The following is a 27926-nucleotide window of genomic DNA, read 5'->3' on the forward strand; positions in this document are numbered from 1 at the left end:
AGATTCCAGGGTTTTTCACATCTGTAGACAAGCCAGACAACTCATGTGCCCTAATAGAGTTTTTTATTATATTCCGGCCCCTTGTTGACTCGGTGCTATATGTCAGCCTGACAAGGATGTTGCCTCTCCGGGTACCACTGTGTCCACAGGATCCTTTTCTTCTTCTGATGGGCCCTAAAACACCTGCCCACCACCGCTGCTGCTTCTGCTCCGAACCATTACATTTGCCAAGCGGTACGATGTGCCAAACGGGGCCAGCGGGCTCTGTCATCCCTCCCAGGTAGTTTCCTGCAGAGTGACACCTCTATTAATGAAGCACAAGAGGAAACATTCTGCCCGGGCTTTTCCCTTCCCTTCTCTGTGTTGGAAGGGCAAAATTACAGTTCTGTATCTCGATCCCCAATCTCTTACACAGACTTTAGCACAAAGGCTCGTGCAATGACATACATTCCTCACCAACCAGCAAAATAGTAGTTACACCCTGGAACAATGGAACACAGAGAACCTCATCCAGGATGCAGAATCTGGCAAGACAAAACAAGACAAAATACAACAGCTGAGCTCAGAATCCACTCATCCCTCCAAGAACTACGGCTGCATTGCTGGGTTGGTCCACCCTGCCATTCCCCCACCCCTTACGGAAGGATGAGCTCTCTCAAGGAGGCATCTTACACTGTTATTCACATAGGCTTCCAGTGGACCAATCCCTCCTTTTTGAAAGACTTGCCCAGACATTTCTAAACTACAAAACTTGTTCCTTCTCCAGTCTAAGCTGAGTTTCCATTATACCTTTGATCACATCCTCAGTATAAATACAATTATATTAATTAAATCGGAGATGTAAATGGAGATTATAAGACGAGAGACTGTTTCCTGTAAATGGTTCTGCATCTAATGACCTCTTTCCTGGAAGTCATCTCAAGTGACCCCTTATCCCATGCGAACCCATGGGACAAGGATGTAGACAGACCCCTTCATACTTATACAGAGTCCCACACACCTAGCCCTCTATTATAGGACCTAGGGATCTGAGCTAGGATGCCCTTATTCTTAACTTGGACCTGCCTTAGGCACCAGGTTACTCTGTTACCCTTGATTCTAGGACCAGGAGATTTCTGGTTCTAAACCATTCCTTAGAGGATGCACCCACAGCCTGCTTTATGGAATCTATTTCTGATGCATAAATCACACCTCAATCAATCTCACTCATGCTAAAGAAATATCTACAAGAGTTCGAGAATTTTCAGATTTAGAATCCTAGTCACGTGTTTTTTTTTTACATTAATTTTTGTTCACTAATTGTCAATGTCCTTGGTGGACTACTATTTCTATGTTCTTCCCTTAAAAGTGGGGTACCCAGGTATCATTACACTAACAGCAGAGCCAACACAGACACCCTACCATGAATTCACCTGCCATGATATCCTCCTTGGGATAGATGGTTCATGGGCACAGTAGGTGTCTTTGAACTTGGTTGGCCAGACCACTACATTAAGCCTTTCTCTGGTGGTCATACATTGGCGTCCTTCCTAAGCTCTCTCTCTTCAGGTACCCTCTTTCAATCCACAGTGCCCATGAATGCCAGCACCACTGAAATCCCAGGGTCAGAAACGAAGGGTGACTCTGTGATGTGACCAAAATACATACCATGACCCGTATATGCTGATTCAGACAAGAGCTGGGAGTGAGGCTACAATTAATCTTTTACTCAGTGCCAGGGGTACCAACAAATGGGAAGTCTAAGAGACAAGGTGTCTTATAAATAAGACCGAGCATTCTCCCCAACCTTCAGACGTCCAGCCCTTCTCAGACACGCCTGCCAGCGGTTAACCCACAGCGCTGCCCAGCCACTTCTGTTCTGCTCCAGAAGGGTTGTCACAGCAGGGAGGTGGCACCCACATGGGAGACGGTGAGGGGGGACAGCACCTGGGAATGAGCTGTCACAGTCCTCTCTCCCTCCCTCCTCCTCAGGGTTTGTACATAGCTTCCGCAGCCCAGGCAACCTGAGAAGATCCCCCTGCGGTCAGTTCGGCTTCCCTCCAAGCACCTGCTAGAGGGAGCTTCTTTCTACCCAGACACGCGGGGCTTCAGGGACTCCTTCCAGGACCCCCGCTGTCCGGCCCTTTGCACTGCCCTGTTCCCTCCCCCATCGCCCACATTTCGTTTTCCAGCTCCACTCCATCCCTAGACAAACTGCCTTTTTAATTTCAGGTGTCGGCCTCTAGACTTCATTTCTCCAAGGCTCAACATTGTATTCGGCGTTATTTTATAACTGCATTTCAGCTGCCGCCGCCACCTCTCTGCCAGGATAACATCCAATTGCACACGACGTTTCCTCTGCCAGGCCTGCCTGGCAAGCTCCCTCTTGCTCTCCTGATCTCCTGATTGCTTCCCACGCTCCCCCAAATGTCCCTGGTCACTTCCTGGACACACACACCTTTTACACATCTCAGTTCTGCAATCGTCTTACCGTGTTGTTACTGTTTGCTCTAAATCTTTCCTTAGGGCCATCTGTTCTTTGATTTAAGGTAATGTACCTTTCCAGTTTGTGCCTGAAGCACTGCACGATGGATCCACGGATCCAATCGAAGCTCCGTGAGGCATGGAGCATGCCTCTGTGGTCCATGAGGGCCTTCCCGGGGCCAGGCACATAGCAAGCGTTCGAGAAATATCAATACAAGGATTCTAAGAGGCCTTCGAGAATTCTAATCAGGATCTGTCTTCCTGATCTCTCTTTCCAGCTAAGCACCCTTTTAATAAGCAGCTTAGATGACAAATCTTATGGATAAATTCTCTGAGACAAGCTTTTCTTATTAAGCATAGATGCTGCTGATCTCTGAGCTAGCCATGCCCCATTTCTGCAACAGCTTCACCATTAAAGATTCAGGGACAGAATTTTCTAGCCACAGACTCCATAATCACCTCCAGCCTCAGAGAGGAGCTATGGTGACATGGGGGGGGAGGGGGGGCGGGAGGGGGGAGGCAAGCTCTCCCGAGGAAAGACCCTTCATGGGAACTGCTGGGGTCACTGAGCTCAGAGCCGACGTGTTGACCCTCTGCCCCAAATTGCTATTGTGAGTTCAGGAAGAAGACTGTGACAAAGAGGCACTGTGGAAGTAAGCTTTACTGGAGTATGTCTCAGTTTGGGATTTCTCTTCTTCATAATGAGTAACAGAAATGTCCTATAATCCTTTGCCTCCTGCCCATGGCGTATCAAGCCTATTCAACTGCCAGAGCAAATAATATTTTAGCATTCCCTCCTCTACACAATATTTTTTTTGTTAACAGTCATGTAATAATTACAAATCTTAACGTGCCCCAAAATCACCTGTTGAGGATTTGTTTTGTTCTGTAGGGTTATTTTTTAAAATTGTGTGTGTGTGTGTGTGTGTGCATATCTGTGATAAGGGCACTTAACACGAATCCCTTTTAACAAGTATGTAAGTGTACAATCCAGTCTGGGGGTGCCTGAATGGCTCAATCATTTAAGTCATGATCTTCCAGTTTGTGGGTTCGAGCCCCACGTCGGGCTCTGTGCTGATAGCCCTGGATTTGCCCAAAGCCCTGCTTCAGATTCTGTGTCTGCCTCTCTCTCCGCCCCTCCCTTGTTCTCTCTCTCAAAAATAAATAAACATTAAAAAATGTACAATCCAGTCTTGTTAACTACAGGCACAATGTTGTAGACAGATCTCTAGAAGGTAACCATCTTGCAAGACTGGAACTTTGTACCTGCTGAACAGCGACTCCCCACTTCCCCTCCCCCAGGCCCCGGCAACTGCTTGTTTTCTGTTTCTAGGTATTTGACACTGGGCTGAGTGAAATAAGGCAGTCGCCGAAGGGCAGATATTACACAAAAGGAGTCTTTTAGCACCAAAGTTGTTTAGAATTTCTGGCACATGGTGGGAACACAAGCAGAACAACTTTTAATTGGATTTTATTATTGTCTTTTTTTTTTTTACATCAGTATCTGCTACATTATTCATATTTGGCAATTGTCCAAATGATTCCTTTATAACAAACAGAAAAACAGATTCGGGCCCATGTAATTCCAATCCAGAATTACATTCTGTATTTAGCTGCTATTTCCCTGTACTCTTTACTCTGGACCTCTCCTCAGGCTTTCCTTTGTAATTCAATACTTTGGAGGAATATAAACAGTTACTTTACAGAAAACGGTACTTAATTTAGTACTGTGGTAAAGCATGCTGGAGGTGAAGCGTTAGATGAAAATAATTTGTACTTTCCATGTTTCCCCTCGTATTACATTTTCAAGCTTTTTATGATGAAAAATTTTAATCACAAGAATAGAGAGGAATAATACAATGAGCCCTATCGCCCAGATTCAATAATTAACACTTTGCTACTCCCCTCCCCCCCACCATCATCCATTTCCCCAGCATTTTGGGCTGATACATTTTGAAGCAATTTCCCAGACATCACAGTATTTTATTCCAGATTTTAGTAAGCTCTAAAAAAGAATAACACCTTGTTATATCGTATCACCTACCTAACAAAATTATTTGTAATTCCTTACTATTATATACTGCCAGAATTATATTCACATTTCTCCTATTACCTTGAAAATGCCCTTTTAAATACCTGCTTATGCATTTGCTTGTGATGTCTCTGAAGTTCTTCTTCCTTCCCTTTTCCCTCCCTCCCACTCCCCTTCTTCTTTGTCCTCTTCTACTTCTCTGCAGACAGTGCACTCCTACTGAATGGGGAAGGGCGACATTAGGCAGGGAGAGAGAAGGGGGGCTCGGGGAGGCAGGTTGCAACAACAAGTGGGAGGCTGGAGAAACGGAGGGGTTTGGAGAGAAAAAAGATGAAGGTATTCCAGACCCGCCTGGGCTAGGTGCCATGCGTGGAGTCTCACGAACTTTCTGACAAGGTCCCAATAAAAAGTCAGGGACAAAAATCCTTGGCGGCTACCCAGTCGGGACCCTGTCACTCTTGAGAGCTTTATACGCTCTCTCAATAAACTCTACCGCTTTGCTCACTCTCTGTTGTCTGCAAGATTCATCCTTTGACTCCGTGAGACAGGGGCCAGCGTCTCTCCCACCCTCTGGTAACACTAGTGCTTGCACCTGGAACCAGCCACACCTGAACTCCACCATTGGTCGCCCATGGTATCCACTACACTGCCAGGTGGACCTGCATGTGTGGGCACTGGCACCACTGTGTCTCCACCACCAACACAGAGGACAGAAAATGCAAGTGTTTTATGAAGGAATTAGCCTATTACTCACGGGAAGAATCACATCTCTGTATGTCCCTACATCTATGGAAGCAAATCACAACAATTAGAACAGAAATATCTACAACTAGGGGCGCCTGGGTGGCTCAGTCAGGTAAGCATCCAACTTCAGCTCAGGTCATGATCCGCAATTTGTAAGTTCCAGCCCCGCGTTGGGCTCTGTGCTGATTGCTTAGAGCCTGGAGCCTGCTTTGGACTCTGGGTCTCCCTCTCTCTCTGCCCGTCTCCCACGCACGCTCTGTGTCTCTCTCAAAAATAAAAAATAAATAAACATTAAAAAGATAAAAGAAATATCTACAACTAAATACTTTCAGCGTACTACATGTGTCCTTAAGGATGGACATGTAGAAATGAGGACTCGGGGACTGGTGATCCTTTGCAATTCGAGATGCCACCTGGATAGAAGGATGTGCCCAGGATGGCAAGGAGCTACTAGGGATCTGATAAAATCCCCTAAACACTAAAGCTAATCATTTCAAAAGCAGAGAACAGCACAACAGGAAGATGGAATTTGAACCAGAACACGAAGTCAGACATATTTCTTCTGGCCGCTTCTGGTTATGAGATTCCCGGGGAATTCAGGGGAAAGATATTGACGGTTGAGTCAGAATTACTCTGGAGTTTGAAGCTTTTCCTTCCTAGCGGATAAGCAGGATCGAACACTGCCTGGGCGAAGTCCCTATTACAGAAGTATCATGAAGCTTAAAGAAGAAACAGCAGGGCTGGTGTAGGACGCTTGGTAATGAACCAGAGTATAATATCAAGAGTTTAACAGCAAGTGCGGTTTTGGTTTTGTCGATTTGAATTCTTGGGAAAACAATTCCTGGAGAAATATTTTGGAAAGCAAGTCTTTTTAGACAAAGATTTATCCCAAAAGGGGAACATAGGATGAGTCCAAGAAATCATGTGGGTGAAGAATTTTAACATGCTGTCTGACACAGAATCAGTATTCAGTAAACAACGGTGTGGTGATGAGTCAGTGCTTTGACCAGCCACACTTACGGAGCCCTGCCTGTTTATGATCGGTCCGTAGGTACCAACTTGTTCCTTCCTGCATTCACCCTGTGCGGTTGGTGCTGTCATTAGTCCCATTTGACATATAAGGACACTGAGGCCCAGAATTTGCCCGTGGTCACAACCAGTAACATGAACAACAAAGCGGATTTCAAACCCAGACAGTCACCTCCACAGCCTGCCTTTGTAACCAGTGCGCTAATTGTGGTAACTATTGTTACTCAGTGAGATCGTATGAAAAACTAAAATTGTTGTGAAGGAAATGTATGTTGAGAGATGGAGAGGAGAGAAAGAGGGGGTGGGGGGAGAGAGGGAGGGAGAACATAATGTTTTCCCCCATCAGAGTTAGTCAGGGAAAAAAAGTCCCCATCTTGGAGACTCACTTCCTGAGACTCACTAGGAGGACCCGGCACATCAGGACCCCTGGCTGAGCTCTACCATACAGACCGAGTTAGGATACACAGGCAGGCGGTGGCGGAAAGAGACAAGGTGGAGTCTGGACACATCCATGCAGACATCCTCATGCTCTCTCCCTCCCAGGAAGATGCATACCTTCCCCTGCAAGGAAAACGCAGAACCTACGAGCAAGGGTTCTGCCCAGGGGGGCCCATTAGAGACACAGCATCCCAGCTGTGTGGGGCAGCTGGTGTTATGGGCTGAACTGTGTCCCCTCAAATTTCCTGTGTTGACGTCCCAGCCCTCAGGACCTCCGAATGTGACTATATTTGCAGATGAGCTCTTTAGAGAGGTAATTAATGTAATTAATTGAGATGATTAAATGAGGTCACTGGTGCGGCCCCTTCTCGATCTGACTGGTGTCCTCGTAAGAAAAGGGAATTAGGACACAGACACGCACAGAGGAAAGACTGAAGACAGAGGGAGAAGAAGGCCACCTGCTGGTCGAGGGGTGAGGCGTCTGAGGAAACCAGCCCGGCCACACCTTGATCTTGGACTTCTGGCTTCCGGAACATCGAGAAAACCCCATTTCCGTAGGGAGAGTCACCCAGTCTGTGGAACACCCTGGCAGTCCAGGAAAAGTAATCCAGCTGACCATACAGGCACTCTCTACCTAATACGTACCCAAATTCCACACCCAAAGAAACAAAGCAGGTGTTCAGCACACATTACATTGTTTGTGCAAGCAGTCCAGGCAAAACGATCTACACTTACCAGTTACTAGGTGGTGGGAACGCTCCTGAAGTCCCAGTGCCCAGATGCCTGCCTTGCAAGCCAGTCCTTCTAAGGATGGCCATCTCAGGCCTACCTTGCCAGCTGTTTTCTACACACGCACATGTGCACACACACATGTGCATGCACACACACACATGCATGCGCACACATGCACGCACACACATAGACATGCGTGCACACACATGCATGCACACACACATTTGTGCGCACACATACACACGCATGCGCACACATGCACGCACACACATACGCATGCATGCACACACAAGTACCCACAAGCGCATGCACACGTGCATGCACACACACATGCATGCACACACATGCATGCACACACATACACATGCGTGCACACACATGCACGCACACATTCGTGCACACACATACACATGCATGCACACACAAGCACCCACAAGCACATGCACACGTGCATGCACACACACACATGAGCACACATGCACGCACACACACACACATACACATGCATGCACACACATTCGTGCACACACATACACATGCATGCATACACAAGCACCCACAAGCACATGCACACGTGCATGCACACACACGCACACGTGCATGCACACACACACATGCGCACACATGCACGCACACACATACACATACATGCACACACATTCGTGCACACGCATACACATGCATGCACACACAAGCACCCACAAGCACATGCACACGTGCACACACACACACACACACACACACACTGCAGAACAGAGACGGCTTTCACTCTGGCACCTCTAAAGTCTCCAGCATCTAGAAGATGACTAAGGGATCGTGAGCGTGGGCAGGGACAGCGACAGCACAGACAACCAACCTGGAGCCTGAGAGAAGAGCCACTCCTGCCTCGAGCCTGCCATGGGGCCCAGGCTCCTCTGTGCTGTGGCCTTTTGTTTCCTGGGAGTCGGTGAGTCTGGGGAGTTGGCAGCAGACCCCTGTGCCATTATTCCTAGGCCCTGAATACAAGATTTATCCCTCAGCAGGCTTCCTGGCCTCTTTTCTCGCCTCATCTGTCCTTCCTTCTTAGGCTTTGTGGACACACAAGGAACCCAAACTCCGAAATATCTCATCGAGAAAGTGGGAACGAAAGTTTTGATGGAATGTTTGCAGAATATGGACCACGAAACAATGTACTGGTATCGACAAGACCCAGGTCTGGGGCTGCAGCTCCTCCATCGGTCATATAATATTGACAGTACTGAGAAAGGAGATGCCCTGACGGGTACAGGGTCTCCAGGAAGAAGAAGAATGCTTTCCCCCTGACCCTGGACTCTGCCAGCACCAACCAGACATCTGTGTACCTCTGTGCCAGCAGTAAATCCACAGTGCCTCACAGCCACATCCTCTCTGCTCAGAAAGGGCAGATATCAGGGGGAAGTGACCCCAACTCAGGGCTGAGCTGCACTGGCTCCCACGGCACATTTGTGCCAATTAGAAGTAAGGCGGCCTCTAAGGGGAAGCAAGGCCATAGCACGCATCTTGGCTAGGAGAGCGTGGATGTTTTTCAGGCCCCACTCACCACCGCTTCCCAAGTCGGGGGCCCTTCTGAACTTACTTAACCCGCCCCACCGTATGTGTCATCCCCAACCTAAATTCATGAGACCCCACCCCAACCAGGAGAAGTCTCTCACTTATTCACACTGGAGCAGCCCTGCCCTATGACCGTTTATCAATCTTTCCTCCCTGCTCCTTTCCTCCTCCCTCAGACTGTTTGCTACTTGGATCACCGTATGTTCTTAATTGACATTTCGCTAGAGGGCGCTCACACAGTCTAAACTTTTTAGCTAAATGTTCTTGTCTTTGTGCTGATTCAAGAGAAAGCTTGTGGAGTTTGACTTCTGTTTACTCAGTTGAGAAAGAGAAAAACCGACAAAAATGGATCTTTTTAAGTTTCTCTAAATGTGCGATGATGTTTGATTGGAAATTTCTGATCAGGGAAGGAATACACTTTGATGCAGAAGGTGGTAAAAATTAGGCTAAGGGCACCCTGGTGCCTCAGTCGGTTAAATGTCCAGACTGTTGGTTTTGGCTGAGGTCATGATTTCATGGTTTGTAAGTTTGAGCCCCGCGTTGGGCTCTGTGTGGACAGCACAGAGCCTGCTTGGAATTCTCTCTCTCCCTCTCTCTCCACCCCTCCCCTTCTTGCTCTCTAGAGCTCTCTCAAACTAAAAATTAAAAAGCTTAAAAGAAAAAGAATTAGTCATGCTATATCTGTACTCACAATCCTCTGGAGAAAATATCTGTTTGTTTTAGGAATGAAACATACACTATCCTGTCAGTAAATATGAATTGAGCCTATTCTGCTTTGGGAATACAAAAGAAATGTAAAGGATATTGGAAATCCAAATGTCAGTGCAAAAGTATTAACGAGACAAAACAGGCATATTAGATGCTTCGATTCAGTGCTAAGTTTTTACGGTGTAGAACTCAGAGAAAAAAGTAAATCGATCACATTACAATATTCAGTATTAAGTTCACATGAGAGCTAAGACTTGAGCTGATTTTTTTTTTCTCTTCGGAGTTTCTATTTAAAGTCAAGTTAGTTAACATATAGTGTAGTATTGGTTTCAGGAGTAGAATTTAGTGATTCATCACTTACATATAGCACCCAGTTTGAGCTGATTTTAGATAAAAAGTAAAGGCAAGAGGAAGTATTAAAAGTAAGAAATATCCTGCAACATTCTTGTGAGAGATCCTGCTGGAATGAAAAGGTGGCATTCTTTCTCTAAAAAAAGATAGGGATCATAGGTCTCCCAATGGAGGTCGACATCTAGAACAGAGAAAGCACCTCTTCGCAGAATAGTGTGAAACGACAGAACACATCTGCAAACATCTATTTTCGGTGGGCCTTCAGGGTGTCCGGGAGTCCTATAATTTCTCATAAAGTATTAGCTTCCCACAGCAAGCATTGCACCAACCCAGAAGATCAACCTCAAGAGAGGGGAACAGATATGAGCATTCCCAGTGCTTTCTGGGACCATCCCCAACTAAACTGAGACCCTGGTGGAAAGAGCGCCACCCCAGACCAGGTTTCAGTCCTTACACGCTTCCACTTGCTCCTTCAAAGGCATCTTACCTTGCTAAGGAGCTGTCGCCCAAGCAGAGAGGTAGAACACATGACTTAAATGGAAAATATGCAGAGATTGAATATCATACATCAAATGAATTATACAAGACATCTAAAGAGGTTGAAAGGATTGTAGATTCGGATAAGAGGCTTGAGTTTAGAAATAAATTGAAAAAAAAAAAGTGTCCCAAAGAGAGTTCACAGAATACACTCTTAAAAGCACATAAAATATTACTAATGTTTACCAAGAGTACAAGGAAGCATTCGGAAAATGTAAACCATGATTTTGGATAAAGGTACATCACATTAAGATACTGAAAAATTCATAGAAGGAATGATGCCATCCTAAATCTCCAAGAAAGAGAGGTTTAAAATTCTGTGACTTGGGTAAATACAGCAAATTGTTCTGTGTTAAATGAAAATATAAACAGGCTTTGCTAGGACATGATGGAAAAGTGGGGATAGCCTCTTAATAAACAGGGGCAATGAAAGAGAAGAGAACATCTCCCCTTTTTCCTAGACAAGCGTGAGATATCCCAAGCAGTTTATTGTAACATACAGCTGTGAAATACAAGTATTACTGCCTACTAATTATAAATGAAAAACCTAAATCTAAATAGCTTGCCCAAAGCCACACAGCTGGAAAGTTAATGGCAGAGATAAGTGTTCCTATACTGCTTTTGAAATGATCAGATAATGGAGTCCAATGTGGGTAAATTTCCAAGCTCAGCTCAATGGGTCTCAAATCCAACCGTTAGTAGAAAGATATAATTCACACAGCCAAATATCTGGGTCTCCTACCTCTGTGCCAGCAGCATAGCCAGCACCAAAGACGTCTTCCATGATGTAGCATATACTTTCAACACTTCCACCTTGAAGTAGAACGATGAAGTGTTGACAGAAGAAACGGTATCACCCTAGTGATGGACAAGGAAAGATGGCCATTAAAAAAGGCCAGTGATATGTTTGATGAACATAAACAACTGAAACTAAGGTATATCTTCATTCAGTTTCAGAACAGTGCGGACAAAATGATCTAAAGTGATGCAAGACAAAGAAAAATGTTAAAAGTCAAAACAAGTTATAAATAAAGAAATGAGAAACAGAATGATTCACATTTCTCAGTAGCGACACTGAATGCTAGAACACGGTGGTGTAAAAGATAATTGCAAAACTCTGATAGAAAACAATTTTCAGCCTATGTTTCAGACCCAAGCTACCAGTCAAATGCAATTTTCATTTCTGCCAGGATCTAAACCCTTTATTTCCATTTCACTCTTCCTAAGGAAGTTCCTGGATAATGTGTATCAGCAAACGACAGGAGAAAGTCGAAAAGGGAAGGAACGGCAGGATTCAGAAAATAGGGAATCTGACTCAGAATAACAACAACCAAAAAAAGCATCAGGATAACAACTGTACGGAGCAACGAGTTAGCAACCAGGCCAGACTGAAGCAGGAAGACTCCAAGGTTAATTTTCAGCTACTGCCAAAACACAGACTGTGGCTACACTAAATGAGAAACTCATCCAGAACATCATCTAGCGTCAGTTCACACGATCAGAAACCCAGATCCAGCCTGGAGAAGATGACCTCCTTAAAAATAATCTAGATGACTCAGAGGCTTCAGATATAGGTACCAACCAAACGATAAAAGTCTGCTGATTACCTAACAGCCATTCAAAAGAATGAGGCAGTTCTTGTAATGCCATGATAACTCCTGTAAGACTCATCCTTCACAAATCACAAATATGAACTCTGGACCAAAAAAAAAAAAAAAAAGTTTAAAGTTTATCTTAATGGGCTGCAAAACAACCAAAAGAAGGCAGAATCTACGGGGAAGTAAACACTTGCATGAAAGGTACGTTTTCTGTTTCTATAGATTTTTGCCAAAAAATAGATCGCAGTCAAGTAGAAACCCATGAAGAATTGACTAAAAAGTTAGTGAGGATGTCTCAGAAAAAAAGATATCCACAAAATGGCAATCCAAAATTCTGCATGCAAATCTGTCCCAGTCTCTGGTTAATGCCTGAACTATGCATGAGAGAAGCACTCCAATCAGCCATGCTAAGGGTAAAAGAACTGAACAGAAATTTCCATTTTTGTCAAACAGAAGAGAACAGAATTCAGAGGTTGAATTTAGCAAGTTAAATGCCAGTGAAAACAAAAACCCAATCACCCCTCAGAGAGATAACCAAAATCCAGACATACCCTTGACAGTGTCTAAGACACAATGAAAAAATTACTAGGTATATAAAGAAAATAAATAACATGACCTATAGTCAAAAGAACATCAGTATGGCAGCTGCCTGGCTCCAAGCTCTGAACTCCTGATGTGAAGCCATATTTTGAGCTTACCTGGATGATAGAATTCACGAACAGGCACTTAAAGCATGTTCAAGGACATAAAAGAAAATATTACTGTAATGAAGAAAACAAATGGGAATTCACAACACAATAATGGAAACTATAAGAAATAAATGGAAATTTGAGAATTAAAATGGCAATATTTGAAATTAAAAAAAAACCTCACTGAATGAGCTTGCAGCAGATTAGAGATAACAGAAGAAAAATTCAGTAAACTTGAATTTATGGCAATAGAAATTTTAGTGTCTAGCGAATGGGGCGGGGGGGGGGGATGTGCAAAAAGAGTAACAGATTCCAGTGGTCTGTAGATAAATATCAAAAGACAATAGCTGTTGGAAACTTGGATTTTGAGGTAGAAATGTAGAGCACAGGAAATAGTGAAGTGTAGATACATATTAGAGATTTTTCTTAATTCCTTGTAGTACACACAACCGGTGAAAGCAAAAATTTCAGCACTGCACTGCCGGGCATGTGGCAGATAGACACAATAAAGATGACAACAATACCACAAAAGATGAGGTTGGAGAGAACAGGCCCACGTAGTCGTAAAGTTTTATATTTTCAATGAATCTTTACGATATTAATCATAAGTATACTGTAAAAAGTTTAAAATGAGTATGATAATTTTCAGCCAATCACTAAAAGAAAAAAATAGAGAGATACCTGAAATGTCAATAGTTAACAAGTCAAAATAGATTGTTTTCAAATAATTAAATAGGGTCTATCCCAGGAACAAGCTTGCTCAATACTCAAAAATCAGTCACTGCAGAGGCGCCTGGGTGGCTCCGTTGGTTAAGCGTCTGACTCTTGATTTCAGCTCAGGTCATGATCCCAGGGTCGTGGGGTCCATCCCCAGGTTTGGCTCTGCACTGAGCATGGGATGCCCTGCTTGAGATGATCTCTCTCCCTCTGCCCCTCCCCCACTTGCACACGCACTCTCAGTCTCTCTCTCTCTCTAAAATAGAAATTAAAGGGGCACCTGGGTGGCTCAGTTGGTTGAGTCTCCGACTTCGGCTCAGGTCATGGTCTCACGGTTCGTGAGTTCGAGGCCAGCATCGGGCTCTGTGCTGACAGCTCAGAGCCTGGAGACTGCTTCTGATTCTGTGTCTCCCTCTCTCTGACCCTCCCCTGTTCATGCTCTGTCTCTGTCTCAAAAATAAATAAACATTAAAAAAATAAAATAGAAATTAAAAAATTAGGGGCGTCTGGGTTTCTCAGTCGGTTAAGCGTCCGACTTCGGCTCAGGTCATGATCCTGCGGTTTGCAGGTTCGAGTCCCATGTCAGGCTCTGTGCTGACATCCCAGAGCCTGGAACCTGCTTCGGATTCTGTGTCTCTCCCTCTTTCTACCCGTCTCCTGCTCATGCTCTGTCTCTGTCTCTCAATAATAAATAAACGTTAAAAAACATTTTTTAATAAATTAAAAAATTAAAAAAATAAGTCATTATCATTTACCTTATTAGCACATGTATAAAAACTACAACAGTTATAACTAGAGATAGAAAAAACACTTAATAAAATTCCATATCCATTGTTGATAGGAACACTCGGAGAAGTGAGAACAGGACGAACTTCCTCAGTCTAACGAAGGACATCTGCAAGCAGCCAACAATTAAAAGCATAATGAATGGCAGAAATATTCAACACTTTAGCCCCAGCATGATAGACGAGTCAATAACATTCACGCACAGCACTTCTGTCCCACATTACTGGAGGTGCTAGGCAGCACATCCAGGCAAGAAAAAGACGAAAAGGCTGAAGAGTAAATGATAAGGTAAAATCTTTTAAGAGATGAAATCACCATTTATATTAAAATATCAAAAGAAACTACAAAATTATGAAATTAATAAGTGAATTTATTAAGCGCATGGGCTATAATATTAACATGCAAAAATCAACTGCAGTTTATATGCTATGGCAAACAATGGGATAAATGAGTTTTAAAATTTGAATTTAAAAGAATATAAACAAGCCCAAAGTATTTAAGAACAAATTTAACAAAAGACATGCAAGACACGTATACTGAGAAGCAAAAAGCGTTACTCAGAAAAATGGGAGACAACTTTATTATTATTTTTTTTAGGTTTTCTTCATTTATCTTGAGAGTGAGAGAGCACATGAGTGGGGGAGGTACAGAGAGAGGGAGGGGGAGAGAGAGAGAGAGAGAGAGAGAGAGAGAGAGAGAGAGAGAGAATCCCAAGCAGCCTCCACGATGTCATGCAGAGCCCGATGTGGGGCTCGAACTCACAAACCGTGAGATGATGACCTGAGCTGAAATCAAGGGATGGAGGCTCAACCGACTGAACCACCCAGGTGCCCCGAAAGACAACTTTGCAACGTGGGATAGATCATGTTCACAAATTGGAAGTCTGGATGTTGTTAAAATGAGCGTTCTCCTCAAATTCATCCATGGATTCAACAAAATCCCAATTCTTGAACCAACTGAATTTTGGTGGGGTTTGTTTGTTTAACTAGAAAGCTTATTCTAAAATGTATATGGAAATGCAAAGGTTCTGTGAGGAGGTGAGAAATGGTTGAAAGCCTATGTGTGATCTTTCAGGCTTCACCAGTGACAATTACCAAAAGGGTAGCACCTATGTGGTGCTCCATAATGACAGGTGGGGACGTGGTGGATACGTGGCGGATGGATGGCAGGTGAATGTTAAGCCTTGGGAGTGAAGATCCATCCTAAGTGAAGAGCCACACAGCTCCACTAGGGGGCAGATGGATTTTCGGCACATTCTGCAGAGGCTCCTCCTCCTACTACAGAAGGGAAACAGACGCAGTAGGAAAGGAAGACCACGCTGGGGAGGAGAGATGAACTTGAGTTTGCCTTCTCAGTGCCTTTTCTCAGGGAAGGTGAAAGGCTATCACCTAAAGATGCTGACTTGCCTGCTACTTCTCCTGGGACAAGGTATGAGTCTGATCCCACTGGGAAGTTTGGGGTTAATGTTGATGCCCAGTGGAGGAGCAGAGGGTCTGAGGCCACCCATCAGAGGATGAGGGAACTGGATTAGTGGATTAGTGGATTCTGATGGTATAACAGTTGGAAGAACAAAATGGAGGCCGTGCCAGGTATCCAAAGTGACATTAAAGCAAATAGTGAAAAGACCTTCCTGCCTGGGGATGAGCTTGTCAGCTTTCTCTCTCTCTCTCTCACTGAAACTAGACACTGTGTTCAGCGCTCTCCTCTCTCAGAAGCCACACAGGGACATCTGTCAACGCGGGACCTCCGTGACAATCCACTGTGAGGTCGATACCCAGTTCACCTTGATGTTCTGGTACCATCAGCTCCCAGGACAGAGCTTGGTGCTGATGGCAACCACAAACCAGGGTCTGGAGGCCACTTACGAACATGGATTTACCAAGGACAAGTTTCCCATCAGCCGCCCAACCCTAGTGTTCTCAACTATGACCATAAGCAACGTGAGCCTTGAAGATAGCAGCTTTTACTTCTGTAGTGCCGGAGACACAGTACTCAGCACGGATCAGAGGTCTGAGCAAGAACCTCAGCCAGCTCCCTCCTGTCTGGCTCCCACCGGATGAACCCGAGGCCCCAGTCAAGGCAGGTGGGAGGGGGAAACCACAGCTCTGGCTGTTCCTGTGCTTGTGGGCAGGTCTGGGTGTGAAGGGGAAGACTGGCCACAGGGAGAGAATCTGCAGGACGAACTGGGGGTGGGGGGGGGGGGAGGGGGACTCCAGACAGACACAGGAAGTATAGATGTCAGGAGGCTACGGATAAAATTTCCTTCGTAAGAGTATTTAGAAGTACTCGGGAAAGACCATTGGACACAGTTTGCCTTCAAGGGGCAGGGTCAGAAATCCCCTTCAACTATTTTATCTCAAAGCTCTATTTGGCTCGTTTTCTATTGATATACTTCAGAAGGCTCTTAGCCATCTTGCTATCATACTGGTCCATTAGACTGATGGCATGTTGCTGGTTGTTCTTGGTGACCTGGAATCATAAAGCACTCGAGATGCCTCAGTATGCCATATGCAGGCCGGACCAACGTAAAATCTGCAAAAGTTCAGGGACCTGCCACATTGATGAGCTTTTGAGTGGTCCAAGGTCTGGGACGTGTTTGATTATACCCTCTTAGCTGCTAAACCTTATACTGTCTGCCAAGGAGAGAGGCGTGATGCTGAGAGGGCCTCTCTAGACTTGGGAGTTACCATATACCACAGTTGGGTGTGCCAGTCTGGTCCATTTGCTGTGTAATCTGTAAGGTGAGGGAAGTGCGAGAGGGGGTTCCACAGAACAAGGCTGTGATTAAAGCTGCCTCGGGTCATACACCAGGCAGGTCCATCGTTCTCCAAGTCCCTGTGGCGGGACGGGAGTGCCCCCAGCCTTCCCCAGTAAGAGACGCACTGAGCAGACGCAAGGAGTTTTAGAGCGAAGCCACACTCTTCTATCCACCAACAGCTGTTTTTTCCTTTGGAGAGCACCCTAGATCTTTGTGTCACGTCGCATCATGGCAGTCAGAACTGTGTGTTAGCTGCCCCTCGGATCTGTAAAGCTAGACGTGCACAGAGTAGATACACAAGCCCAGTCTCAATTCACTCTCAAGAGCAAGCGTGAGTCTCAGGGTTGCTCCGACCCTACCCATCTTTACCATCAATCCACACCAAGGCTGCATGGGAGTTTCCTAGTTCCAGCTGAAAAACCCTGGGCCCGTGTTCTGGCCCGGGTGACACGTTTCCCTGGAATCAACAGTACAGTGCCACACAAGTGTGGTCGGAAAGGGAGTGGTGACGATGATCATCTCAAGGGGCCAGAACTTCAGCCTCTAAATCTAGGTGTTCCCATTTTATGGGAGGAAAGACGGCCTGAGGTATAGTTCTAACCTGTGTTCACATTTCTTTCACACTGTCATTTAGACCTTTTAACTGTTCACTCACATTTTCCTTCTTTTTGCTTTCCTGTGGTGCATTCTGGGTCATTTCTTTGGAACCAGCATCCAGTTTACTAATTCACTCCTCAGTTCCAATAAGCCATTTAACTCTTCAGTTGACCTTGTCTAGTTAAATTATATTTTTGTTTCTAGAAATTCTGCCTGGACCTTTTACAAATATGAGCGGTCATTTTTGAAAGCATCTTGCCCTTGTATGTTTTTATTATTATTATTTATGTTTTCTTTAATTTTAGAGAGAGAGAGCATGCAAGGGGGAGGGGGGGAGAGAGAGAGAGAGAGAGAGAGAGAATCTTAAGCAGGCCCCACACTCAGTGCAGAGCCGGACACGCGGCTTGATCCCACGACCCTGGGCTTATGATTGTAGAAATTGAGAATGAGATGAAATCATCCACATAAAACACAGAAGACTATGCCTGATAGAGACAAAACAGACAATTAATTTAGTCCTGCCTAAATTTCTTTCTCACTATAATATATGATATTTTACCACTAGTAATTCTTTCCTCAAGGTTAGGTATTGCCCTCGCTGGGAACATTTTATTTATTATTGCCATTGTTTCTCTTTCTTTTAGCTGTTTGAATCACAAAATCCATGCATATTTTTGCAAAATGTAAACTCACTCATTTAAATAAAGTGAGATCATACAACACATACTGCTTTATAACTTACTCTCTTAATATTCCACAAATACCATTTCATGTCAAAAAATCTACATTAAGTTTTGTAAGACCATTTCAATATGTTGATGGTCAATTTTTACAATTAAAACCAATGGCAAGGTAAGTATCATATGCTAGATGACAGGGTTGTTTAATTTAAAAAGCAATGGTGTGTGTGTTGATTTATTTCTGTTACAGACTCAGCAGGGAATAATGAAAGCCCTCCCTACTCTGCCTTTACATGATTGGCCCCTTCTTTTTTATTTTTCTAAAGTTGATTTATTTATTTTGAGAGAAAGAGTGCGAGCGCACAATCAGGGAAGGTCCAGAGAGAAGAAGAGACAGAATCCCAAGCGGACTCTGCACCTTTAGCACAGAGCCCGATGCGGGGCTGAAACTCATGAAACGTGAGATCGTGACCTAAGCCAAGATCTAGAGTCAGACGCCTAACCGACTGTGTCACCCAGGCACCCCATGACTGGCTCCTTCTTATGTGAGGTCTCAAGTTCAAATCTCATCTCCCCCAAAGAGGTCTTTCCTGACCCCCTTACCTAATATAGCACTTGTGAACCCAGAAGTCGCTCACAATTATTACCACTCTATCCTATTTTAACAATACCTAAGCACCATAATCTGATATAAATATACCTCCTCACATATGTGTAGCCACACCCAGAAATGCACATAAATGCCATGAAAGGACATTTCCTATCTTCTTCATTGCTATTTCCTTACAACTTAGAAAAACTGCAGGAATGCTTCAGGAATTCAGCCAATATTTACTGAGTGTTACAGACTCAAATGCGCTCCAAAATTCGTACAAGTACAGCCCTAAGCCCCGGTATTTTAGAATGTGATTATATTTGGAGATTTGGTCTTTAAAGATCTAATTAACTTAAAAATGGGGCCATGAGGATGGCCCTAATCCAATCTGGCTGGTATCCTTATCAGAAGAGATTAGGACATCCTAGAAGAGACACGAGGATTGTACCCACAGAGGAAAGGCTACATGAGGACACAGTGAGGAGAAGGCCGTCTACAAGCCAAGGAGAGAGGCCTCAGCCTCAGGAGAAACCGATCCTTCTGATACCTTGATCTTAGACTTTCAGTTCCCAGAACTGTGAGAAAGTAGATTTCTGTTGTTTAAGACACCTAGTCTGTATTATTTTGCTTTGGTGGCCCTAGCAAACGAATATATTGAGTAAATAAATATGATTCAAAAGAAAAGAGGAAATTTTGCCAGGCAGTATGGATTTCCCAGGAGAAAAAGAGCTTAGACAATGTAATCCCATAAGCAAATGAACTGAATTGTTCTAACAGGGACGAACTGATGCTTTGACTTTTATGTTTGAAGAGAAAGGCGGCCCCACAATGTGCCAGTCCCCTCTGCTGCATTCCCAAGGCTGGGAAAGGGAACAGATGTGATGGATTCTAGAGACCTAAGCCCAGAACCTGCTCAAACACAGTGGCTCTGAAGTGGATTGTCCTCAAACTGGAACTGTACAGGTGCCTGTGTGAAGTGAGCACTCCGTGCTGAGCCTTGGAGATCGTCCGGGCAGGTTGGCTGATAAGTGGACAAATTAGCGGCTGCCTTCCAAATGGACAACACATTCTAGAGTTTTTATAATCCAAATGAGTGGACGGAGCCCAACTGACTGATTGGGCTTATCACTGAACTTTGCTTGTGGAGCTCAATCTGGATCTAATATGATTTAGAAAGATAAATACACATGCCATTAATTAAATCCGAGTATCATGGGACAAGTCATGACTGCTACAATAATAACAGCCCACATGCCTATTCCTTTTGGACTCTCTCCTGCCTTTCTTCTGCTTACTACCCTCCAATAGATACTGGAGCCACTTAAGCAGCTCTAATAGGCTCAGGGACGAGACAAGGAGGGGTGGGAATGTGAACAGGAAGGCCGTAACATTACAGGAACCAGTCTTTCATTAGCTAGTGTTAAACCTTAATTGCCAGAGACTTCCCACTTACCCCTCTAAAGAAACCTGAAGAATAGATAAAATATGCAAATGGAACCTTGCTCTGGGCACAAAACTTGATCTTCCTTGGCTTCAAGGTGGGGAGCAGGACAAGGGGGAGAGAAAGGGTGGACACCCCCATTTAGCCAATCAGCTATGGCCAGCCTATGCCTCCACACCTCTGTCTCAGCCTTCACGTTTTTCTGGGCCACACAAAGTGCCCCCCTTCACTATCAAGAGTCAGTGATTCCCAGGCTCAGATATTCAAGAAAGCAGTTCTTATCGGACGAGAAATTGTGCCATCGTGAAAATATGTGGTTTAGAAAAAAATAATGGAGGAAGAAAAAAGCTGGAAGTTTAAAGAGAAGACAGCTCGGAATTGGACAATGTGGTTGGCGATCAGTGAAGGACACTGGGCCGAAGGGGGAGTTGACTACAAGCGGAGGAGAAATACCTGAGCCTGGTGGGGGGTAGGGGTGGGCTTGGGAGAAAAGTGTCAAAAAAAACCAAACCCACAACTAGTGACTTGGAATCTGACCAAAATCTACTTTTCAGACCACTGAGATGCCCCAAAGACCCCAGTGTGTAGCAACACAATGGGAAATAACTTAGCGTGTGTAGGGAAAGCCTCTGGTGTCAACTCCACATTCATCAGCCAGGTGACCCTGGAGAAGTCACTGACCTCTGAGCTTTAGATTCTTTATGGTAAAACGGAGAAAACGGTGTCCGTTGCCTAACTCATGAGGCTGCACTGCGGATCAAATAAAGAAGAAGGGAAGCGAATATTCTATGGTAGAGCAGGCGGGTTCTAGAGTCAACTATCGTGCTTAAATCCCATCTCTACAGCTTACTGGCTGTGTGACCTTGAGCAAGTTACTCCACCTCTACATGGCTCATTTCATCATCTACAAAATGGGCAACCTCATGGGTAGTTGTTATAATAAAGTGAAACAAAAAGGTCCATGAAAGACTGAGACAATGTTTGGGATAGTAAGCACGAGGAAACTATTCACTGTTACCGTAATTAAAAGCCGGTGGTTTGATACGCTAATCGTGAAATACGAACTAGGAGAATGTCTTAGAGAAATGCTCAGAATGAAGAGTGTAAGAGCTGCACAGACTTATCCATATTGAATTTGGGCAAAGGGGCACCTGAATCCATCCTACATGCCTGAGCCTAAAGCATAAGGTAATAGTGTCACTTACAGCTATTTTCTCTGCCTAGAAGGTGATTCCTGCTACGTTCAAGAAAACTGACTTCGTGCTGTGTTGTGGGTGTAATAGTTTATTCTGAGGAAGAGCACAAAATATCAGGAAAAAGCTAGTCTTGAGGCTTTAAACACAGAAAGTCCTCAAGCTCTTGGGTGTTCCCTTTCAGACAGAGTCAAAGCCACAAGCACCTATCCAGAAATGTTCTCCCTGCTCCCCAGTTTCCTACCAAGGATCCCCTTTTCCTAGTGCACCTCTCCAGGGAACACTGGACGTGTTCCTCTCTTTATCCACTACAGCAGGGCTTCCTACGAACACCCCACAACAAAGGGATAAAATAGCATATTTGGTGACGTTACAGGGAAAGCCCCTACTGTCAAGGTTCCACAACCGGGGGCAGCCACCCAGGAGCACAGAGAGATATGCCATCCATGCCTTGGACGTGGCAAGGTAAGGCTCTGAGACCGGGTGCCAGGTAGAGGACTAATTAATCTTCTATTTCTGCCAGGGAGCCAAGCATCAGGAGGGATCAGGAGGTACGTTTTGTCCTCTGGGAGCCTCTGGCTCGATCCCAAATCGACATTCCCTTAGATGGCACCTGCAGCAATTCCCAGACTTCCAACGCTTTCCACGTCTTCCAGTAGCCTTGAGGCCAGCTCTGCCATTTTTAGATGTACGTTCTTGGGCAACACCGAACCTTGCTGATTCTCAGTCTCTTCCTCTAGGAATGGAAATAATTTCTTTCTGCACATTTCACAATTAAAACATTTGTGAAAAGCCAAATTTGAAACTCAACACAAACGAAGCTCAGCGTGCCACTGCTGTTTGTGTGTGAAAGCTCGTTAAAAGCTGTCAGGCACTGTACAAATATAGCACCTTCCCCCAGAGGTGTGAGCCCACCAGGATGAGAGGGGGTGCCATAGGCAAGGCCAGAGCTCTGAGCAGCGGCTCCCCTGTTGTGGGGAAGCTGGCCTCCAGCCATGCCAGGCACCGGACCGGCCTATGGGCCACTCCCAACACCACGAGTCCCACGATAGCGTTTTCCCCAACTTCTGCCAGTTTCCATTTACTCCATTCCCCCAGCCTACTTCCTGTCCCACCACCAGACTCCTCGGCCTTTTTCACCTTGCTCACCAACGCCAGAAACTTTCCTCACTTCCACCTTTCAGAGAATTTGAACATGGACCATGCCCGCTCCAGCTCTTCACCACCCTGGAGCTCAGAGGGGCTGAGAAGGAGAAGTGTCTTCACCAGACGGCTTCTCCACCTGGTTCACATAATTACACTTGAGCACAGACACCGGCTCCACCTCTAGTCCCCTCTGGTCAGGTTTTGCCTCAATACGTTACAAGGTTGTGTCTTGGTGGTGGCAGGTCCCAAACTGAAGTCATTCCTGGGAAAATGAACTCTGGGCTGAGGCCGGTACAATAGTCCCACTGCATCTAAAATGGAAAATTCCAGAATTCCCCCATTCCTTTGTTGTTCCCGATGATCAAATACTCGACCCCTTCACTATGTGCTAATCTCTCTACCTACTGCTGGTTCTCTGATCAGAACCCACGTTTACCACTTTCAAACCCTTTTTAGCATCTGATCTGGAGCACACAATTGGACCTCAGGCTGCCAGCCCCCAGCAGGTGGGGGAAGTTTTCATCACACGGGAGCAGCTTCCCAGGACAACCAAGAGGTTGCTTAGAGAAAACCCAAGACAGTGTGAGTGATGAGAAAGATCGGCATCGTGATAGGGACGATGAGGAGGGATATGGTGTTGGCCTTCTGTCCTCCAAATACATCAGGCAAATGCCTACTTCATTTCTCCCTCCAAACGCTCCTGTCCACAAGCCTAGGGAGGAAGGAAAGCCAGCTGAAAGCCCAGATTCCCAAGAAACTCTGCCTCTCCCTTCTCATCAGCTCTTGACATTGGGATGCTGGTTCCCTTGAGTGTGGCCTTCCTACCCAGTGGTTTAGACTTGGGAGAAGGGTGTTCGTGCTTACAGATACAAGACTTAGACAAGACTTCTCTCCCCTTGTGGGGGCTTCAGGTTACCAGCAGCCAAGTTTCTTCCAATACCAGCTCTTGCTTAGAGTTCAATAAATCTCCATGAGGTCAGAGGGCCCAGGCCATTCTTCCTCCTCCTCTCATCTCAAGAAGGTCCAGCTGTGACATATGGGGGTTTGGCTTCTTCCCCTCACCCCAGAACCCTCCCAGGAGTCAGCTGCTCTTCCTCTCTGCCCTCACAAGGTAAGCTTTCTTATCACCGGCGGGTCACGAATCCACAGATGGCCAAACACAGAGCTGAGGCAAGGCCCCGGGAAGGGAAAGTTACAGGTGTGTTTGTCTCAGGAGGAGCGGTGACCCTCCACCCTCACACACACCCCTCGCCCTCATTTGGGGAGGTATAAAAGCATCCCCACTACTCACTCAGTTCTACTTCTGCCGCCATGACTCCACTCCTGATCCTTGCTTTCGTGGGAGCTGCTGGTGAGTCCCACGCGTGGCTTCGGGCCCCACTCGCCCCTCTCCCGGCAGAGACACCTGCTCTACCTTTGCAGCTCTTCTGTGTTTACCTGGGTTCTGATAGTCTCTCTCCCCTGCCAGGGAGCCCTCCTCCTCATTCTTGGGCTCTCTGTAAGACTCTCCCACCTTGTGCTGACCTCACTCCCAACCCCATCATCGACCCATTTAGGACTTTGTTGGGAGGGGCTGGAAAGGGAGACCAGGTGCCAGTCATCCATGAAATGAACCGGGGGTCTTGAGGCTTCATTCTGGCAACTCTGGGATAGCTTCCCTATAGCTGTTCTCAACCTCAGGTATGCCTAGAGAAGTTGAAAGAATACTCATGCCAGAGTCCTATTCTTAGAGATTCTGATTTAGTTGGCCTGGTGTGTGGCCTGTGCGTTGAATTTTTTTATTTTTTATTTTTTTAAGTTTATTTATCTTTGAGAGCGAGCAAGAGAGCAAGAGTGAGCAGGGAAGGGGCAGAGACAGAGGGAGAGAGAGCATCCCAAGCAGGCTCTGTGCTGTGAGCACAGAGCCCTCTGCGGAGCTCGATCCCACAACTGTGAGATCATGACCTGAGCCGGGATCAAGAATCAGACACGTGACTGAGTCACCCAGTAGCCCCTGTATATTGAATTTTTAAATTTCCTAAAAGACTTTAGGGTTCCCAAGTGTGTAGCCAAGGTTGGGAATCACTGTTCTATTAGGCAATAACAGTTGGTCTGCCTTTGTCCTGCCTAATGGGCCTGGGGGCTCCTGTAGATTTTTAGCTATGGGAAAAGCTGGGTACAGCCAGGGCTACTTAGCCAGATTTTCCTCTCTAGGCCAACCCATCCTGACAATCTGGAGCTCAAACAGCCATGAGGAGTAGAGTAATGATGGATGAGAAGCATTCGGTGGATGAGAAAACCACATTCAGACCTGTGTCACACCGAGTGCAGTGTGAGGCATGTCCTGTGTTCTCGCCCGGTGCCCCCGGCAGAGGTCTGGGCCTGAGCCCCAGCAGGCACCGGGCTATGTGCCCTGCAGACACACGGAGAGGCTCAGGAGAGAGCTACGCGCTTGGGGAACCTACTGGGGATGTAACGCCCCCTGCCTGCCAGTCTGTCATCTCTGCGCCTGTTGAGGACTCCTGATTAGCATGATCCAACCACAGGGCTCCAGGCTCCCCCTGCCCACATCCGCTGAATTGGCTTCTCCCTTCCTTTCTCCGTTCAAGTTGCTTTCCCCACTGACGACGATGACAAGATCGTTGGGGGCTATACCTGTGAGGAGAACTCCATCCCCTACCAGGTGTCCCTGAACTCGGGCTACCACTTCTGCGGCGGCTCCCTCATCAGTGACCAGTGGGTGGTGTCTGCGGCTCACTGCTACAAGTCGTGAGTGCTGGGTCCCCCACACCCAGAGCCCTCTCGGGTGCTGGGTCAGCCCGGGAGTGCGGAGGTTGGAGAAGATGGGTGGATGGAGAGGCAAGGTTGTCACCAGCCACCCACTCACAGAAGTGAGGGGGCAAAGAGGGGCACTGGATAGAAAGCCTCTCCCATCCAAAACAAACGGATGACACAGCAAAGGCTCTGGGTCAGAAAAGTAGGGAGGGACTCTTTTGGGGGTGGTGAGGTCCAATGGGAAAGCAGCAAGGACCTTGCACGAGTCTCCTCTGCCAGTTGACTACTCATCGAAACCACCTAAGATCTGTTCAAAAAATAGTGACGCCTGGGTCCCATCCCAGGGCACTTAACTCAGAATTTTCAGGAAGAGGGGTTTGAACACTGGTGAGTTTTTAATGCTCTCCACCTCTGGTGACTCTACCCTGTGGCAGAGCTGAGGATCATTGCCTGGACCAAGGGTTCTCCATCAGAATCACCTGAAAGGCTTGCTAAACCATGGACCGCTGGGTCCCACACCAGAGCTTCTGATTCAGCAGATCCGGGGGTGGGGGCGGGGGTGGGGACCAACCCTCTGTACTTCTAGTAAGTTCCCAGGTGATGCTGAGGCTGCAGGTCCCAGGGCAACAGTTTGAGAACCACTGGGTGAGCTCATACAGGATGATGGCACTTACCAGACCGAGAAGGGAGGGAATAAGGTCGCTGCGTGTAGGTAGCGAAATGACAGAGGCTGAGGGATGCATGGGAAGCTTCTAGCAGGTCATTTGTGCCTGTGGTGCCAGGTGCATGGGGGTTTGTTGGGGAAAGCAGGCTGAGGAGCAGTCCCCACTGGGTCCCTTCACCTCATCCCTGCTCCATGACCACCCACCTCTCAAGCAGAAAGTTCTTGGTCTCACACCTGCACCGACCCACCACCCCTCTCCTGCCTGGTGATATTGCTACAGTCCTACCCATGAGCAGGAACCTGGAGAACCCTGGGGAAAAGTGGGCATATGGACAAGAGGGTTTCCCCACGCTTCTCTTCCCAACAGTCGCATCCAAGTGAGGCTCGGAGAGCACAACATCGAAGTCCTGGAGGGGGATGAGCAGTTCATCAACTCGACCAAGGTCATCCAGCACCCCAGATTTAACAGCTGGACCCTGGACTATGACATCATGCTTATCAAGCTCTCCTCACCTGCAGCCCTCACTGGCCGGGTGTCCACCATATCGCTGCCCTCCGCCTGTGCCCCCGCCGGCACCCAGTGCCTCATCTCCGGCTGGGGCAACACCCTGAGCTCTGGCAGTGAGTGGGACCCCCACTGCTTCACCCTCTGACTTCCCCGCATTTCCCAGAACCAAGCATGCCCCTAGGCTTGAACCCCTCTACACTCCGAGCTCGGGGCTGGGTGCTAGAAAGAGGCAAAGCTTTAAGGAGTTGACTCCCTAGAATCGAAATATAGGACAAATATAGCCCTTTCTACTGTCGCGTCCAGGGAGGGGGTCAGCAGCGATCATTCTGGGAACCGAACCCCATTGTCCCTCACTGGGGCTTACGTGCCTGGAGTCCTCCCCTGGCCGCCCTCCGTGTTCAGCACTGGATGGCTATCCCCTCTCCTGGCCTGACTCCCGTTTTTCCTTTCCTTGATCTCTTCCTGCTCCTCAAAGCCAACTACCCCGAGCTGCTACAGTGCCTGGACGCCCCGCTGCTGAGCCAGGACCAGTGTAAAGCCGCCTACCCCGGGCAGATCACGGAGAACATGGTTTGCGCTGGCTTCCTCGAGGGAGGCAAGGACTCCTGCCAGGTGACTCGACCCCTTCCCACGCTGAGACCCTTGCCCAGCAGCAGGATTGGAACACCCGGCCAGGGCTGTGGGGTTGGTGGAGGAGGGCTCCGTGCAGTGGACTCGTAAAGAAGCGAGGAAGGCTTGTCTGTGTGACAGTCCTCTTCGAGTGAGAACAGAGAACGGGCCACCATGGGAGGGGTGCAGAACCACAGATCTGACCAGAACGCAGTCTTTTAAGGTTCAGACTGTGTGTGGCTCTATTTACCCTTTTTTCCTTTCTAACCCTTGTCCCATCTGCCTCCTCCCCAGGGTGACTCTGGTGGCCCTGTGGTCTGCAGAGGAGAGCTCCAGGGCATCGTCTCCTGGGGCTATGGCTGTGCCCAGAAGAACAAGCCTGGCGTCTACACCAAGGTGTGCAACTTCACAAACTGGATTAAGGAGACGATAGCTGCCAACAGCTAAAGCCCCCAGGCCCCCTGCCATCCATATCCTAATAAAGTGAGCCTCTCACAACTGCCTGTGTCTGCACCTGCTCCTTCCTGCCCCCTCGCTCTGTGGACATCCTCCCATCTGAGGCCAGACAGTGCTCTACCCCTTAGAGAC

The 27926-nt window shown here is 46.7% G+C and overlaps 2 protein-coding genes and 1 long non-coding RNA gene across 3 annotated transcripts in view; 2 read left to right on the forward strand and 1 right to left on the reverse strand.

Moving 5' to 3' along the window:
- The window catches only part of LOC101097553 (M1-specific T cell receptor beta chain-like), an 89927-nt gene that overhangs the window by 40612 nt on the left and 21389 nt on the right, over positions 1-27926 (forward strand). The window lies entirely within an intron of this gene.
- LOC123384066 lies at positions 54-24160 on the reverse strand. Its single transcript, XR_006594663.1, has 3 exons — positions 24095-24160; positions 11346-11461; positions 54-288 (listed from the first exon to the last, which is right to left on the reverse strand). It is a non-coding gene; the product is annotated as an uncharacterized LOC123384066 (long non-coding RNA).
- PRSS2 (serine protease 2) lies at positions 24023-27836 on the forward strand. The gene is made up of 5 exons (XM_003983123.4): positions 24023-24154; positions 25392-25551; positions 26589-26842; positions 27205-27341; positions 27633-27836. Exons 1-5 carry the CDS (start codon positions 24115-24117, stop codon positions 27783-27785), a joined length of 744 nt encoding a protein of 247 aa, XP_003983172.2. The 5' UTR covers positions 24023-24114; the 3' UTR covers positions 27786-27836.

This window comes from Felis catus, chromosome A2 (assembly GCF_018350175.1).
Source record: "Felis catus isolate Fca126 chromosome A2, F.catus_Fca126_mat1.0, whole genome shotgun sequence".
NCBI lineage: Eukaryota > Metazoa > Chordata > Mammalia > Carnivora > Felidae > Felis > Felis catus.